General features: G+C 40.9%; 1 protein-coding gene across 3 annotated transcripts in view; it reads right to left on the bottom strand.

The window, feature by feature from the left end:
- Nucleotides 1-2409: 2409 nt before the first annotated feature.
- The window catches only part of mre11 (double strand break repair nuclease mre11), a 99555-nt gene continuing 82955 nt past the window's right edge, over nucleotides 2410-19009 (bottom strand). For 2 of the 3 annotated variants that reach the window (XM_070094757.1, XM_070094756.1), the window contains exons 12-15: nucleotides 14763-14890; nucleotides 9549-9668; nucleotides 7427-7487; nucleotides 2628-2876 (exon numbers count right to left, since the gene is read on the bottom strand). In XM_070094757.1, coding sequence (XP_069950858.1) covers nucleotides 2778-2876; nucleotides 7427-7487; nucleotides 9549-9668; nucleotides 14763-14890 — 408 coding nt within the window. In that variant the 3' untranslated portion in view covers nucleotides 2628-2777. Of the gene's footprint in view, nucleotides 2877-7426; nucleotides 7488-9548; nucleotides 9669-14762; nucleotides 14891-19009 lie in introns of all 3 variants that reach the window. The other variant, XM_070094755.1, reaches the window with a different exon arrangement.

Genomic DNA, 19009 nt, shown 5'->3' with positions numbered 1-19009 from the left:
TCTGCCTCTAGCCTCGGTTATCCGTACTTTAATGCGGAACTGACTGCACGTCTGATAATTATTTCCTTGATAAAGCCAGGGTCCCCTGTTATCTATATCACAATGCTCTCTTGCTCTTCTGTTACATCTTCTTTTTCTTCTTTGCCTTCTAGTATATTTTTTGTTCCTACTGCTGCAGTTTCTGTTGTGGTAGCTGCATGAATATACAACTTCACATAGCTTTATTGCTAGCACACTCAGCTAACACATTGTGGAGCATAGTTCGATCTCCGGTATGGGTGGAAACACTAGGATGTGTTTCCTTAAGACACCTGTTGTCCCTGTTCACCTATCAGTAAAATAGGTACCTAGGTGTTAGTCAACTGGTGTGGGTCACATCCTGGGGACAAAATTGATTTAATTTGCTGAAATGCTCTGCATAACAAAGGGCTTTCTATATGATAGTATGTCATTGATGTCAGCTAAGCCTGTAAACATTGCATGTACTTGTAGAAATTATTATTATAATTATGAGTTTCGTGTTCTAGTCAGGGTAACAATCCACATGAACCTCAGCATTGAATGGTACACAGACTCAACACGTTCATGCTTCGTTTTAATATCTACTACGTATTACAGGTTATATACTACACATGGATAGTTGTTTCTTATTACTACAATGTTATGTAGCAGTATTTGGCAACTAATATTGTCTGTGTGAATATCCTCATAAGTATGGAGCTAGAGTCCGTGTCGTCCATAAGCATCCCACTTAACGGAGTTATTCGTTTGGACGCCACAGGGAGGACAGCATAGGGAGGACGTCATATTGATGTATTCGCCAAAAGCATCAAATTCCATCACTCTCTCTGCCATCTCCTTCAACAACACCACCTCCGTTTCCTCAGATCAACATCTTCGATGGCTTGTTCGGCAACGCTCTCGCCTCACACTGTCATTGTCATTGGTTCAATTCACGGCACAGTGGTAACATTGGGTATGTTTCCTTACACGTGATGTCCCTCTTTACCTAGCAGTAAGTAGGTACCTGGATGTTAGTGACCTGCTGTGGGTTGCATCCTGGGGGACAAGATACAAGGACCACAACGAAAATAAGACACAGTCCTCTATGACGGGATGGTGACTGGTCCACCAGGCACACCAGGAGTGGCGACTGATCCACCAGGCACCCCAGGAGAGGCGACTGGTCCACCAGGTACCCCAGGAGAGGCGACTGGTCCACCAGGTACTCCAGGAGTGGCAAGTGGCCCACCAGGCACTCCGGGAGTGGCCCACCAGGGGTTAGTATAATACTGAGCACATCTCCTGAGGTTCACATCAACCAAATAACTGCTGCAGCTTATGGATGCCTGGCACACCTAAGAATAACATTTCAACATCTTAGTAAGGAATCATTCAAGACTGTACACCGTGTACTTCAGGCCCATATTGGAGTGTGCAGCACCAGTTTGGCGCCCACACCTGGTCAAAAATTTAGAGGAAGTGCAAAGACTAGTCCCGATGACACTGGATGACAGGAGGGATAGGGGAAAACATGATAATGACATATAAACTACTTAAGAGGACTTGACAAGGTAGATAGGGACAGGATGTTTCTGAGATGGGACACAGCAGCAGCAAAGGGTCACAAATGGATGTTGAAGACTCGAGTCACAGAGATGTTAGGAAGTATTTCTTCAGTCACAGAGTAGTCAGGAAGTGAAACAATGTGGAGAGTGATGTAGTGGAGGCAGGATCCATACACAGCTTTAAGAAGAGGTACAATAAAGCTCATGGAGCAGGGAGAGAATGGACCTAGTAGAGACCAGTGAAGAGGTGGGGCAAGAAGCTGTGACTTGAGCACTGCAACCATAAATAGGAGAGTACAAATACTCGCATTCATGCCACAGGTAAGTGATAAGGGTCAAGAAAAAACACTGATGAGAAAAATATTTATGGAATATGATTCTTTACAAAAAAATAAAAAGCATGATTTTTGTATATTTTACAAAACACATTTCTGAAAGACCTTAAAATGTCTGCCTCAAATAAAATCGATCTTGCACCCCATGCAAGACTAAGAGAATGCCTTATTTGTGTACGACAATTCAGACCAAATATCATTCTACTGCATCAATATTATTTAACTTTTCTCCATATCAGGCAACTGTATAACTGAATCATAGAATTATAAACCTAGATATGGTAGAAACAAATTAAACGGTAAAAATCATACTTTTTAAAACATTATAAGAAACAAATCACAAATTCTAAGTAAATTTTTGATGTTTAGTAATATGCTCAATAATAACCCACATGGAGCCAGAAACTCAGGAGATCAATTGATCTGTATATTGTGAGCCTCTTCTGGGATCCTTATCTGCTGAAAAGGATCCTAGAAAAAAAGTCAAGATATACAGATTAATTAATCTCCTGAGTTTGTCTCCATGTGGGTTATTATTGAGCTCTGACAGGTAGTCATGACACTAGAGTTATTCATAAAGTACTGATTATTAATGCAACACGAGTGAGCCTCAATTTAAAGATTCAAATGTGAGCATGGTGGTTAAGTATAACTATTGGCAATAAAATACTTTAAGATTATAATTATAGAAATCACCTAACTCTTGGGGGATCACTGAGAACAAGGAATGTTAAAGGCTTGAACCTCCTTGTGCTATTAGTAAGAGACAATCCTACATTATGAACCAATCATCTCATCCAGTCATGGCCTTCTCAACTAACACTGGAAACAAAGCTGCTATATTCACTGTTATCACTGCTTCATTTTATTCCATCTAATCACTGTCACTGTCAAATACTGCACCTTTGAGAGGTCCCCTAGATGCAGTCCTCTGGCTAGACCGGAGGAAATTCAAGGTGCTTTGATTTTTTGCCTGGAAGGAGAAATAAATGAAGTTAGCCACAGTACTGAACCTTATGAAGTTGTGAGACTTATCTAAGCCAAGGAGAAAAAGACTTTGCAGTGGTTGTTAATGGAGGTATAACATTACCAGGGCAGTGAATGAGTTCCACTCAAATTCTGATGGTTGATAGTTGTGACTTGCTCCAGTCACAGTATTTTTTATTTCTTCAACAGTTGGTAATGTGTCCTTTTTGGTGTTATTTTTCCATTATACAGTATACTGTGTCATTTTCCTACTCTGTAGATACTATTATTATTATATTTTTTTCAATGCTAGCCATTTATTTTTCCCTGTTTCCTTTTTCTACCTTACTGTTTGTAGATTTTATCTGAAACAATATTTATTCTTTCCTGGCTACCATCTCATGAACATATAGCATCCAGTTTTATTCATATCTCTGATGCAAAATAAGCCACAAAATAAGAAATGAAATTTTAGACATTTCAGTGAAATATCAAGGTATTAACCTTGAAATGAAGATTTTGCTTATTTTTTAATGTAAAACATGAAACTGGTGAGAAAAGACAAAAACACTAAGGTTTCACCTCCAAGGAGCCTATAAAGGTCACTGTGGATATCCTTTAATGATGCGCCTGAAAGTTTACTTGTTAAGGAAATACAGGTGTATATTCAGAGCTTTCAATATAAATACACACAGAAAAAGAAGAACAATTTTATCATCACTGTCTTGCCACAGGCATGCTGATACTACAGTTAAAAAACTGCAACATATTCCCACCCCTCCTTCAGATTGCAGGCACTGCACTTCCCACCTCTAAGACTCTGGTCCAGCCAGTCGGTTTCCCTGAATCCCATCGTATTACCCTTCTCACACTCCAACATTGTCACATCCAAAAACTATCTGCCTCCACTTGCTCCTAACACACTCATACATGCTTGCTAGAAGTCCAAGCCCCTTGCACACAAACCCTCCCTCCTATGTTCTCTACACATAGGCTGCTATGTATGACAATCTATGTAACTGTATTTGTGTATACCTGAATAAAACTTACTTATTCCAGCCTTTCCTAGGATGACCTCTACCTCGCCTTCCTTCCACTACAGCTTGCTTCAAACACACTCCAAGTCATTCTATTTAGTTCCATCCTCTCTAATGTCCAAACTACCTCAACCCTCCTCAGCCCTATGGATAATACTTTTAGTAACCCTGTACCTCCTAATCTCCAAGCTACGGATACTCTCCATAATATTTGCACCACACACTGCCCTCAGACATGACGTCTTTACTGCCTTCAACCTTCTTGTTGTAACATTCACAACCCATGCTTCACACCCATATAAGAGTGTTGGTATCACTATACTCTCATACATTTCCCTCTTTGCCTCCCTGGATAACAATCTTTGTCTCCACAGACTCCTCAGTGGACTACTTGCCTTTTTTTCCCTCGTCTTTCACAGACCCATCTGCTGACAAGTCTACTCCCAAACATCTGAATACATGCACTACCTCCATACTCCCTCCCTCCAATCTGATATCCAGTCTTTCATTACCTGAACTTTTTTATTAGCCTCATCACCTTGCTCTTTCCTATGATCACTCTAAATTTCCTTCTTTTACATTTTTTTTTATTAACACACTGGCCGATTCCCACCAAGGCAGGGTGGCCCGAAAAAGAAAAACTTTCACTGTCTTGCCAGAAGAGTGCTTTAAACTGCAACATTAACACCCCTCTTTCAGAGTGCAGGCACTGTACTTCCCATCTCCAGGACTCAAGTCCGGCCTGCCGGTTTCCCTGAATCCCTTCATAAATGTTACTTTGCTCACACTCCAACAGAACGTCAAGTATTAAAAACCATTTGTCTCCATTCACTCCTATCAAACACGCTCACGCATGCCTGCTGGAAGTCCAAGCCCCTCGCACACAAAACCTCCTTTACCCCCTCCCTCCAACCTTTCCTAGGCCGACCCCTACCTCGCCTTACTTCCACTACAGACTGATATACTCTTGAAGTCATTCTGTTTCGCTCCATTCTCTCTACATGTCCGAACCACCTCAACAACCCTTCCTCAGCCCTCTGGACAACAGTTTTGGTAATCCCGCACCTCCTCCTAACTTCCAAACTACGAATTCTCTGCATTATATTCACACCACGCATTGCCCTCAGACACGACATCTCCACTGCCTCCAGCCTTCTCCTTGCTGCAACATTCATCACTCATGCTTCACACCCATATAAGAGCGTTAGTAAAACTATACTCTCATCCATTCCCCTCTTTGCCTCCAAGGACAAAGTTCTTTGTCTCCACAGACTCCTAAGTGCACCGCTCACCCTTTTCCCCTCATCAATTCTATGATTCACCTCATCTTTCATAGACTCATCCGCTGACATGTCCACTCCCAAATATCTGAATACATTCACCTCCTCCATACTCTCTCCCTCCAATTTGATATCCAATCTTTCATCACCTAATCTTTTTATTATCCTCATAACCTTACTCTTTCCTGTATTCACTTTCAATTTTCTTCTTTTGCATACCCTACCAAATTCATCCACCAACCTCTGCAACTTCTCTTCAGAATCTCCAAAGAGCACAGTGTCATCAGCAAAGAGCAACTGTGACAACTCCCACTTTATGTGTGATTCTTTATCTTTTAACTCCACGCCTCTTCCCAAGACCCTCGCATTTACTTCTCTTACAACCCCATCTATAAATATATTAAACAACCATGGTGACATCACACATCCTTGTCTAAGGCCTACTTTTACTGGGAAGTAATCTCCCTCTTTCCTATATACTCTAACTTGAGCCTCACTATCCTCGTAAAAACTCTAAACTGCTTTCAGTAACCTACCTCCTACACCATACACCTGCAACATCTGCCACATTGCCCCCCTATCCACCCTGTCATACTCCTTTTCCAAATCCATAAATGCCACAAAAACCTCTTTAGCCTTATCTAAATACTGTTCACTTATATGTTTCACTGTAAACACCTGGTCCACACACCCCCTACCTTTCCTAAAGCCTCCTTGTTCATCTGCTATCCTATTCTCCATCTTACTCTTAATTCTTTCAATAATAACTCTACCATACACTTTACCAGGTATACTCAACAGACTTATCCCCCTATAATTTTTGCACTCTCTTTTGTCCCCTTTGCCTTTATACAAAGGAACTAAGCATGCTCTCTGCCAATCCCTAGGTACCTTACCCTCTTCCATACATTTATTAAATAATTGCACCAACCACTCCAAAACTATATCCCCACCTGCTTTTAACATTTCTATCTTTATCCCATCAATCCCGGCTGCCTTACCCCTTTTCATTTTACCTACTGCCTCATGAACTTCCCCCACACACACAACTGGCTCTTCCTCACTCCTACAAGATGTTATTCCTCCTTGCCCTATACACGAAATCACAGCTTCCCTATCTTCATCAACATTTAACAATTCCTCAAAATATTCCCTCCATCTTCCCAATACCTCTAACTCTCCATTTAATAACTCTCCTATTTTTAACTGACAAATCCATTTGTTCTCTAGGCTTCCTTAACTTGTTAATCTCACTCCAAAACTTTTTCTTATTTTCAACAAAATTTGTTGATAACATCTCATCCACTCTCTCATTTGCTCATTTTTTACATTGCTTCACCACTCTCTTAACCTTTCTCTGTTTCTCCCAAATTCATACATGAACCTCAGCAACTTCTCTTCAGAATCTCCCAAAAGCAAAGTGTCATCAGCAAAAAACAATTCCCACTTTGCGTTAGATTCTTTGTCTTTACATCCTGCCCCTCTTCCCAACGCCTGAGCATTCACTTCTTTTACCACCCCATCTATTAATATATTGAACAACCATGGTGACATCACACATTCCTGTCTAAGGCCTACTTTTACTGGGAAATAACCTCCCTCTCTCCTACATATTCTCACCCGAGCTTCAGTATCCTCGTAAAAATAACTTAATTGCTTTCAGTAACCTACCTCCTACTTCATACACTTGCAATATTGCTTCCCTATTCAGCCTGTCATATGCCTTTACCAAATCCAAAAATACAACAAAAACCTTTTTTTTTTTTTTTCAATACACCAGCTATATCCCACCAAGACAGGGTGACCTAAAAAGAAAAAAAAAAAAGTTTCTCCTTAAATTTAGTAATGCATACAGAAGGGATTACTGGACCTAGCTCTATTGGTTACTTTATATATGACAGTATAAACATGTGAAACAGGCTGTTGCACTTTACAGTGATTTTCGCTGTACAGCAGTAGCCTGGTACCTAACCTGCTGTATAATCGGGACCATCCTGTATGTTATGTAAACGTAATTGTACATTGCCAGTGATTTTTAATTTTGTTGGACCTCTGAAAATGTAACACACTCAGTGTTAGTGTGAATGATGGCGAGTGTTTCTTTTTCAGGTCACCCTGCCTCTGTGGGAGACAGTCAGTGTGTTAATAAGAAACTAGACAGAAAAAACAGAGGAAAACTAGACTAAATAGAGGAAAAGCTAGATGTACCATGGGCAAAATAATGGAAAAACAAGACTTACCACAGGCTGCGCTCTGCCTCGACTTCCTCTTCCCCTAGCAGGCACCTTGGGAGATCCATCACTATACCAAAAAGAATCATTTTAACTTAGAAACTCTTCTGACGTAAAATTATTACTTTTGCATAACAAAGTGAAAACTGTAGCTTCCAATTAATTTTTTATACACATAGAACATTACTCTTGTCATATGCTACTGAAAGTTCACAATGCCAAATATATTTCAGTTAAACTAGTTTGAATCTTTATATGCTCTTTCATTAGATAATACAAAATATCATGTTGACATGCAATTTTGTCCTGTAATGACATAATTACAATATGCAATAATTTATTAATACTGTATAATTTTTTTTAGTTTGATATCTTTTTTTTTATCATGCTGTCAAGAAGCTCTGATTTTAACCCTTTCAGGGTTGAGAGGCCCTCTCCTAAACTTATTCTCAGTAAAAAAATTTTTGGAACAAAAAAAATGATTTTTTCTTATGAAATGATAAGAGAATCTTTTTCTGATCATAATGACACCAAAAGTATGAAATTTGATGGAAAATTTACGGAATTATGCTCTCGCAAACTTAGCGGTCTCGACGATGTTTACGCATTGGCGATTTCGCCCACTTTGAGCCCTATTTTCGGTAAATTCCAGTGTACTAGTCAACAAAAATCATAACTATTTCGCTAGAACTCCATTTTATCTATTGAATGAGTACAAGAAACCACCCGTTTACCAATTTCAACTATCCAATACAGTGGTCAGAAATTGGCAATTTTGCCAATTTCACACAAATTTCAAAAGATGCCAATTTCCAAACAGGGTCCAGAATAAACAAGACAGACATTCCTGGCACTAAAATAACATTTTCTCTGTTCATTAGTCATGTCCCCAGGCCCCTCTTACATTTCTGTTGCTTTCCACTTTGAATTTTTATTCTCACAAAACAATAGAAGATTTACTGTTATGCAGACTACTGCATTAGTGTAGAAATGGTATAAATAATATCAGCACACTTGTGAAAGAATATCAGACTCGCCAGTTGACGTGTATTGGATGCATGGCATGATTTGTTTACTTTTGAACTTTGGCAAAAATCGAACATTTTTGCTACTTTGAGCTCAATTTCAAGGTACTTTTCATTGCGAAACCAATCAAAATCATCTCAATTTCTGTAATATGTCTTCCATTCTATAACATGAGACCAGGAAAACTAGAATACAACCATTAATACCATACAAAAATACAGTGCAAAGTCAGTGTGTTAAACCAAAAACAGTTTTTTTTTTTTGCTCATTATGCACTGTCTGCTGCAGGATTTTTTTCATACTGTGCACACTGACCACATAGACCCATTCTTTAATATGTAGGCCTGCCAGCTTTCTCTTGCTAGATCTGAAGGCGCTAGAATTTATGCGTACTAGTACGTCAATAACCCTGGTGCATAAAACATACTAGTACGTCGGAAACCCTGAAAGGGTTGAGCATGAAATTTTTCCTGTGCTCTTATTTACAAACTCCAGTTAAGAAAGAAATTGCCACCCACAGTGATAACTGAAAATTGTATATGTTAAAGTATGCTTCTCTCACTGTATATTTCAAGCTAGTACAGGAAGTTCTCATTATTACACTGTTCTCATGACTCACGAAATCGTAATGACACGATTGCAAACAAACCATACCATGGGCTAATACGTCGGTCTGGAGTTTTACGACTCTGATCACGGGTTCTATCCCCGCCCGTGGTATGGTTTATTACACTGTTTCAAATAGTGATTATTCTCTATTACAGTATTTGTGCTGTACTCCTTTTATTTTTTTCCCTACTTTCCCCTCTCAAGAAAAATTTGCTCCATTTTAAGCTAAATCACTTTACTCATGATTATTTAACAACCAGCTACCAGCATAAAGTGATAACTTCTTGTACAATATTACATATTAATTGAAATGCACTGCATGCTAGTGTCTAACAATATTTTATTACATGTAAACTACAGTATTTTTGTACTGCTTAAGAGAAATAAAAAATTTAATTTGAGTTGAATTTGAAGGATTCAGATGAGGTTGCCAGCCACTAATTAGCAACTGAAGACTAATATTATTTGCAAGATAAGAAATACACGCATATCTTACCTAGATAATGAAAGTTGTGCCTTGCTAGACGAGGCACAACTGGAACTAGCAGAGGAATTTGATTGTCCTCGGCTGCCTCTAGCTCTGCCTCGACCTCGCCCACCACGTGATCCTCGACCTCTAAAGGGCAACAAAATAACATAAGAATGGCATATAAAACCTTTACATGTTACTTATTGAAAAACAGAGACAACCTGGAAAAAATTATTTAAAATAAGGTGTTTGTTAGTATTCTATTATTCACCAAGATTAAGCTATTCACAGAAGCCTAGGGAAAGACACAAAAACAGATTAAGATAATCTCTTGCCCAAATTCTAACAACAACATAAACAGCAAATAAACTTATAGTGGAATGTTTGCCTGGTATAGAGGCAAAAGGACCGAGTTTAGAGGAAAAAGTGTAAAACATGTGAACCATTCAGTGGTGCTTTGTAAAGGAGGGAGGGAGCTGATATGAAGAGTAAAGAGTGCTAAATTTACTTAGGTATTTCAGCACTGCTTAGTAAATAAGAAAGAGGCTGAGATTAGGAGTAAAGAGCCAGAATGTTAATCTACTGACCCTCAAAAACTAGGGATGACAGACAAAATACATGATACACTGTATTAAGGATTTTTTAAGCAACATGTCAGTGATCAACCTATACTCAAGTATAAACAATAAATAAATAATACTATATATTACTTGAACATATGATGAGATTACTAATGTACATGACAATAAAGTAAATGAAATTCAGAAGCACAAAAAAGAAAAAGAAAAAAATGTTTTAACAAAGATGCTTCAAAACCATGGCAGGAAGAGATGCTAGACTCGATGAACAATGCTTCCCTTACACAGACTTACAGCAGACTCGGGAGAGCTTGAATTAAGTACAAGTATTCCTCGACTTATACAATATGTGCTTTCCTGGCCCAGGTCGCATAAGGCAAAACAAATATAAAGAGTAAAGCACCAAGATACATTCAGGTACTTAGCATTTCTTGGTAAATTTTAGGGGGAAAAAAAAAAAAAAAGCATACTACATACTCACCAAACAGCCATATACCAATAATAAAAACAATTAACAAAAAAAAAAATTATTCCAAAATTCAACCATACTCCCTATACAGTGAAGACAGAGCCAGAATCAGAAAAAAATCTGAATGGGTCAAAAAGCACTTCAAGGCTGAAGGAAGCTATCAGAGGCAAAGGCAAGTAAAAGTGATAAATGAAGCTAATGAAGAAACCTAATAAGGAAAGTAAGTTGGTTCAAAAGTCAGTTTCTACACTGAAGGTAGAGCTTTCTTAGAAGAAAGAAGGCAAAGTGAGAGTATGCAGCTGCTGTTTACCTGGAGATTTACCTGGAGAGAGTTCCGGGGGTCAACGCCCCCGCGGCCCGGTCTGTGACCAAGCCTCCTGGTGGATTAGAGCCTGATCAACCAGGCTGTTGCTGCTGGCTGCACGCAAACCAACGTACGAGCCACAGCCCGGCTGATCAGGAACTGACTTTAGGTGCTTGTCCAGTGCCAGCTTGAAGACTGCCAGGGGTCTGTTGGTAATCCCCCTTATTTGTGCTGGGAGGCAGTTGAACAGTCTCGGGCCCCTGACACTTATTGTATGGTCTCTTAACGTGCTAGTGACACCCCTGCTTTTCATTGGGGGGATGGTGCATCGTCTGCCAAGTCTTTTGCTTTCGTAGTGAGTGATTTACGTGTGCAAGTTCGGTACTAGTCCCTCTAGGATTTTCCAGGTGTATATAATCATGTATCTCTCCCTCCTGCGTTCCAGGGAATACAGGTTTAGGAACCTCAAGCGCTCCCAGTAATTGAGGTGTTTTATCTCCGTTATGCGCGCCGTGAAAGTTCTCTGTACATTTTCTAGGTCGGCAATTTCACCTGCCTTGAAAGGTGCTGTTAGTGTGCAGCAATATTCCAGCCTAGATAGAACAAGTGACCTGAAGAGTGTCATCATGGGCTTGGCCTCCCTAGTTTTGAAGGTTCTCATTATCCATCCTGTCATTTTTCTAGCAGATGCGATTGATACAATGTTATGGTCCTTGAAGGCGAGATCCTCCGACATGATCACGCCCAGGTATTTGACGTTGGTGTTTCGCTCTATTTTGTGGCCAGAATTTGTTTTGTACTCTGATGAAGATTTAATTTCCTCATGTTTACCGTATCTGAGTAATTGAAATTTCTCATCGTTGAACTTCATATTGTTTTCTGCAGCCCACTGAAAGATTTGGTTGATGTCCGCCTGGAGCCTTGCAGTGTCTGCAATGGAAGACACTGTCATGCAGATTCGGGTGTCATCTGCAAAGGAAGACACGGTGCTGTGGCTGACATCCTTGTCTATGTCAGATATGAGGATGAGGAACAAGATGGGAGCGAGTACTGTGCCTTGTGGAACAGAGCTTTTCACCGTAGCTGCCTCGGACTTTACTCTGTTGACGACTACTCTCTGTGTTCTGTTAGTGAGGAAATTATAGATCCATCGACCGACTTTTCCTGTTATTCCTTTAGCACGCATTTTGTGCGCTATTACGCCATGGTCACACTTGTCGAAGGCTTTTGCAAAGTCTGTATATATTACATCTGCATTCTTTTTGTCTTCTAGTGCATTTAGGACCTTGTCGTAGTGATCCAATAGTTGAGACAGACAGGAGTGACCTGTTCTAAACCCATGTTGCCCTGGGTTGTGTAACTGATGGGTTTCCAGATGGGTGGTGATCTTGCTTCTTAGGACCCTTTCAAAGATTTTTATGATATGGGATGTTAGTGCTATTGGTCTGTAGTTCTTTGCTGTTGCTTTACTGCCCCCTTTGTGGAGTGGGGCTATGTCTGTTGTTTTTAGTAACTGTGGGACGAAGAAATTAATTACCTGTGTTCTTAGATAAATAGTACAATCAATCTATATCTGTTTGACTGTCAATAAGACCTGACAAATTTCAGTGAAGCAACAGGTGCCTCACTATGTGATACCCAGGAGCGAATCTTGTGTACACAGGGATGAACAAGTATTTTTATACAAGTGTAGGCTGGGTCACTGAGGTTATGGTGTGGGTGAAGGGCAACATAGGGGCACTGCAGGAAGAATACCAGGTATATTGATGACCTGTTTATGAAAGAGATGTTCATCTAAAAGTTTGGCTAAACTGAAAGCTTAATTCTATTGGATTGTACTATGCATAGGTAAGAGCAACTTTCAGCCATCAGTGTTGCATTCTGTCCTGCTCCTTGATGACCAGGACTTCAGGTGCAGTCTTGTCCCTACATATCACACAAGTGTTATTCATGTTACGAGTCCTGCAGTCTTGCTGGTGTTCTTGCATCATAATCTGTAGATTGTAGGAGGTCTCATCCCCAGGTACTTCTGGTCATAGACACCAAATGACACCATGCAAACACTTGCATTACTGTGGTCAGGGACATTATCTCTAAGCCTGGTTGTCTTTGGTGGTGTTGGATGTAATGGTAGCAACATTTGTGTTGCTCTTGGAGAGGGTGGGTGTGGCATACCCTGTAAAATTGATGTTTTCTGTTTTTTCTCTTATTTCACTGAAGTAAAGATTTTGTGTGCTTTATCCCTGTTGTTTTGGATGTGTATGGGAAATTTCCCACACATGAGCAACACTGGTCTTGCTACCATCACATCCAGCACCAAACTAAACAATGTAGCCAGACACTGATGCATCAGGAAACCTGGAGATCAACCCTGAGAGCTCTTCCCAATTTTCCCTTTATACTCTAATACTCAACTGTAAAACAGATATGTATTAAATATACACAAAACTGAATAAAAGTTAAGTGGAAGAGTGATTAATGAAGTCAGGCTTTGGTGGTAGTGTGTAAGATTTCACTAAATACTTACAGTATGTGGCTTGCAAAATGAAATTAGTATGCTGTGAAAAGGCAAGAGTAAAGGGGTGGGAGTAGCAGAAATAGGTGGAGTTTATCTAGTTAAAACGGCTTGTTGATGAAACATTTAATGGTCATGACAATCAGGGATTGCAAACAACCCCGGTATGAGTGGGGTTTGAACCCATGGTGTCCTATGGCCTGGTAGGCAATGCTCTCGCTTCACACACACTGAGTGTCTGTGGTTCAATGCCCGGCAAGGGTGGAAACATTGGGCATGTTTCCTTATGCCTGTTGTCCTGTTCACCTAGCAAGCAAGTAGGTACCTGGGTGTCAGTTGGCTGGTGTGGGTCACATCCTGGAGACAAGATTGAGGATTACCTTTCTTGGGTTAGCTAACCCTCCAGGGTTAAAAGTCCAAACAAAATCTTATTTCTTATTTTATCTTAAGTTGTAAAACTCCTGGCCATTGAGTAAGCCACTCAGCCAGCTGGCTACAATAAGATTGATCCAACTAGGTATATTTATACACCAGACATGGAGTATAGACTCGGCGAACAAAGGCTGCATACCTCATTCAAAGAGAAAGACCTGGGAGTAAGCATAGTACCTAGCACATTGAAAAACCTCTGCAGCAAATGATTGCCCAGGAAGTCTGAGAGAGGCCTTAGAGAATGTCAACAGAGTCATTCTGGGTGCTTTATGTAACATATATGAGGCCCATCCTAGAGTAACACCAGTAGAGAACCCACAACTGAAGAAGCATGTTAAGAAACTGGAGTATGAAAAAAGACTAGTTCTAGGGGGTATGAGCTATACAGAGATGCTAAAGGAACTGAATATGACCCTAGAGAACAGAAGGACCAGAGGAGACATAATAACAACATAAAAGATACTGCAAGGAATTGATAGGGCAGATGAGACAGCCTGTTAAGGGGCAGGAAACAGGTACCCAGTGGTATACCAGGAAGTCAGAGACACAGACGAGTCACAGAGATGTCAGGAAGAATTTCTTCAGTCTCAGGGTGGTGAAAAAGTAGAATAAATAACCTTGACAAAAAAATGGTGGAGGCAGACTCCATACACAGTTTTAAAGAGTAGGTATGATAGTGCCCGCAAGACTAGGAGAGAGGAAATCAGGCAGGCAATGCTAAGAACTGACATCCCCACAACCATACATAGGTGAGTATGTATCTACATGCACACACACACACACACACACACACACACACACACACACACACACACACACACACACACACACAAAAAAAAAAAAAGGCTACATTTAAGGATTAATTTATTGGTCAGAAATGATGGCAGGTTGAAGAATTCACACACATAGTATTTGAGCATCACGAGTAGTATACCAATCATACCTTGAAGGTGGTGGTGGTGGTGGTCCATTATCAAAATCCATGTCAAAATCACTTAGTACATCATCTTCATAGTTGCTGTCACTAACTCTTGTTCTTACTCTTTCTGGATTATTAAGTGCAGCAACAGCCTGTAAAAAAGGATGAACAATTATAGGGAAAAGGTTAAATTTTTTTAACATGTCGGCAGTTTCCCACCGAGGCAGGGTGAACCCCCCCATCTCCCCCCCCCCCAAAAAAAATGAAAAGGAAGAAAAAAAAATTTATAATCATTCAACACTTTCATCATCACTCATAATCACCGTCTTTGCAAAGGCACTTAGATACGACAGTTTAGAAGTCCCTCCAAACTGCCAATATCCCAAACCCCTCCATTAACCCTTATACGGTCCAAATAGATCGACGTTCAAATCTGTAGTGCTCCAAAAGTAGATCTATGTTTTTTTTTACATATTTTCAAATATAACAAAAAAAAATGTAGATAAAAGTTTTTTTTACGCATTTTCAAATGTAAAAAAAAAAAAATGTTCATTTTTTTACATACTTTCAAATGTCGAAAAAACGTATATACAGTGGACCCCCGCATACCGTACACATCACATAACGTTCAATCCGCATACCGCTCGCTTTTATCGCAAAAATTTTGCCTCGCATACCGCTCAAAAACCCGCTCACCGCTCTTCGTCCGAGACGCGTCCAATGTGCGCCCTTAGCCAGCCTCACATGAGCCGCCGGTGGCATTGTTTACCAGCCAGCCTCCGCGGTAACATCCAAGCATACAATCGGAACATTTCGTATTATTACAGTGTTTTTGGTGATTTTATCTGCAAAATAAGTGACCATGGGCCCCAAGAAAGCTTCTAGTGCCAACCCTACAGCAATAAGGGTGAGAATTACTATAGAGATGAAGAAAAAGATCATTGATAAGTATGAAAGTGGAGTGCGTGTCTCCGAGCTGGCCAGGTTGTATAATAAACCCCAATCAACCATCGCTACTATTGGTGGTACAGCTGCTGCTGCTCCTGTACCACCGTCAGCTGCTGCTGCACTGTCAGCTGCTGCTGCACTGTCAGCTGCTGCTGCACTGTCAGCTGCTGCTGCTGCTGTACCACCGTCAGCTGCTGCTGTAGTACCGTCTGCTGCTGCTGTAGCATCGTCTGCTGCTGCTGTAGCATCGTCTGCTGCTGCTGCTGTAGTACCGTCTGCTGCTGCTGTAGCATTGTCTGCTGCTGCTGTAGCATCGTCTGCTGCTGCTGTTGTACCGCCGTCAGCTGCTGCTGCTGCTGCTGTATCACTGTCAGCTGCTGCTGCTGCTGCTGCTGCTGTAGCACCGTTGTTGGTGTGGCTTATTGAGAATACCAAGAAACAATTAACCCCAGAGGATTTGCCACCCAGGATAACCCAAAAAAGTCAGTGTCATCGAAGACTGTCTAACTTATTTCCATTGGGGTCCTTAATCTTGTCTCCCAGGATGCAACCCACACCAGTCGACTAACACCCAGGTGAACAGGGAAAAATGCCTGGAACTAGTGCTCATATTGGTGAATTTAAAGGCAGCAAAGGTTGGTTTGAGAGATTTAAAAATCGTAGTGGCATACACAGTGTGATAAGGCCTGTTCTGGAAGAAAATGCCAAACAGGACCTACAGTACTCAGGAGGAAAAGGCACTCCCAGGACACAGTGTCTCATCAGTCATTGCTGCATCTTCAATAAAGGTAAGTGTCATTTATTCTTCATTTAGTAGAGTAGTACATGCACAATGTATATTGTGCATGTACTACTCTACTATTGTGCATGTATCCTTCTCTTTGTGTGTAGGAAAATGTATATTTCATGTGGTAAAATTTTTTTTTTCATACTTTTGGGTGTCTTGCACGGATTAATTTGATTTCCATTATTTCTTAAGGGGAAAATTCATTCGCATACCGATCATTTCGCATAACAATGAGCACTCTTGCACGGATTAAAGTCGCTATGCGGAGGTCCACTGTATACATTTTGAGGAACTGTTAAATGTTGATGAAGATAGGGAAGCTGTGATTTCGTGTATAGGGCAAGGAGGAATAACATCTTGTAGGAGTGAGGAAGAGCCAGTTGTGAGTGTGGGGGAAGTTCGTGAGGCAGTAGATAAAATGAAAGGGGGTAAGGCAGCTGGGATTGATGGGATAAAGATAGAAATGTTAAAAGCAGGTGGGGATATAGTTTTGGAGTGGTTGGTGCAATTATTTAATAAATGTATGGAAGAGGGTAAGGTTCCTAGGGATTGGCAGAGAGCGTGCATAGTTCCTTTGTATAAGGGCAAAGGGGATAAGTTTGTTGAGTGTACCTGGTAAAGTGTATGGTACTTATTATTGAAAGAATTAAGAGTAAGACGGAGAATAGGATAGCAGATGAACAAGAAGGCTTTAGGAAAGGTAGGGGGTGTGTGGACCAGGTGTTTACAGTGAAACACATAGGTGAACAGTATTTAGATAAGGCTAAAGAGGTCTTTGTGGCATTTATGGATTTGGAAAAGGCATATGACAGGGTGGATAGGGGGGAAATGTGGCAGATGTTGCAGGTGTATGGTGTAGGAGGTAGGGTCCTGAAAGCAGTGAAGAGTTTTTACGAGGATAGTGAGGCTCAAGTTAGAGTATGTAGGAAAGAGGGAAATTATTTCCCAGTAAAAGTAGGCCTTAGACAAGGATGTGTGATGTCACCGTGGTTGTTGAATATATTTATAGATGGGGTTGTAAGAGAAGTAAATGCGAGGGTCTTGGCAAGAGGCGTGGAGTTAAAAGATAAAGAATCACACATAAAGTGGGAGTTGTCACAGTTGCTCTTTGCTGATGACACTGTGCTCTTTGGAGATTCTGAAGAGAAGTTGCAGAGATTGGTGGATGAATTTGGTAGGGTATGCAAAAGAAGAAAATTAAAAGTGAATACAGGAAAGAGTAAGGTTATGAGGATAACAAAAAGATTAGGTGATGAAAGATTGGATATCAGATTGGAGGGAGAGGGTATGGAGGAGGTGAATGTATTCATACATTTGGGAGTGGACGTGTCAGCGGATGGGTCTATGAAAGATGAGGTGAATCATAGAATTGATGAGGGGAAAACTGCCTCGCATGGGCCAGTAGGCCTTCTGCAGTGTTCCTTCGTTCTTATGTTCTTATGTTCTTCTTAAAAGGGTGAGTGGTGCACTTAGGAGTCTGTGGAGACAAAGAACTTTGTCCTTGGAGGCAAAGAGGGGAATGTATGAGAGTATAGTTTTACCAACGCTCTTATATGGGTGTGAAGCATGGGTGATGAATGTTGCAGTGAGGAGAAGGCTGGAGGCAGTGGAGATGTCATGTCTGAGGGCAATGTGTGGTGTGAATATAATACAGAGAATTCGTAGTTTGGAAGTTAGAAGGAGGTGCGGGATTACCAAAACTGTTGTCCAGAGGGCTGAGGAAGGGTTGTTGAGGTGGTTTGGACATGTAGAGAGAATGGAGCGAAACAGAATGACTACAAGAGTGTATCAGTCTGTAGTGGAAGGAAGGCGGGGTAGGGGTCGGCCTAGGAAAGGTTGGAGGGAGGGGGTAAAGGAGGTTTTGTGTGCGAGGGGCTTGGACTTCCAGCAGGCATGCATGAGCATGTTTGATAGGAGTGAATGGAGACAAATGGTTTTTAATACTTGACGTGCTTTTGGAGTGTGAGCAAAGTAACATTTATGAAGGGGTTCAGGGAAACCGGCAGGCCGGACTCGAGTCCTGGAGATGGGAAGTACAGTGCCTGCACTCTGAAGGAGGGGTGTTAATGTTGCAGTTTAAAAACTGTAGTGTAAAGCACCCTTCTGGCAAGACAGTGATGGAGTGAATGATGGTGAAAGTTTTTCTTTTTCAGGCCACCCTGCCTTGGTGGGAATCGGCCAGTGTGATAATAAAAAAAAAAAAATACATTTGGACCGTTTAAGGGTTAAAGTGCAGGCATTGTACTTCCCATTTCCAGGACTCGAGCCCGGTTAACTGGTTTCCCTGAATTCCTTCACAAAATATTACCCTGCTCACACTCGAACAGCTCATCAGGTCCCAAAAACCATTCATTTCCATTCACTCCCATCACACACGCTTACGCACGCTTGCTGGAAGTCAAAGCCCCTCGTCCAAAAAACCTCCTTTACCCCCTCCCTCCAACCTTTTCAAGGACGACTCCTACCCCATCTTCCTTGCCCCACAGATTTACATGCTCTCTAAGTTATTCTACTTTGTTCCATTCTCTAAACGACC

Source organism: Cherax quadricarinatus, chromosome 47 (genome assembly GCF_038502225.1).
Source record: "Cherax quadricarinatus isolate ZL_2023a chromosome 47, ASM3850222v1, whole genome shotgun sequence".
Taxonomy (NCBI): domain Eukaryota; kingdom Metazoa; phylum Arthropoda; class Malacostraca; order Decapoda; family Parastacidae; genus Cherax; species Cherax quadricarinatus.
The sequence above is the reverse complement of the archived record's forward strand: the minus strand, read 5'-3'. Positions and strand labels throughout refer to the sequence as shown.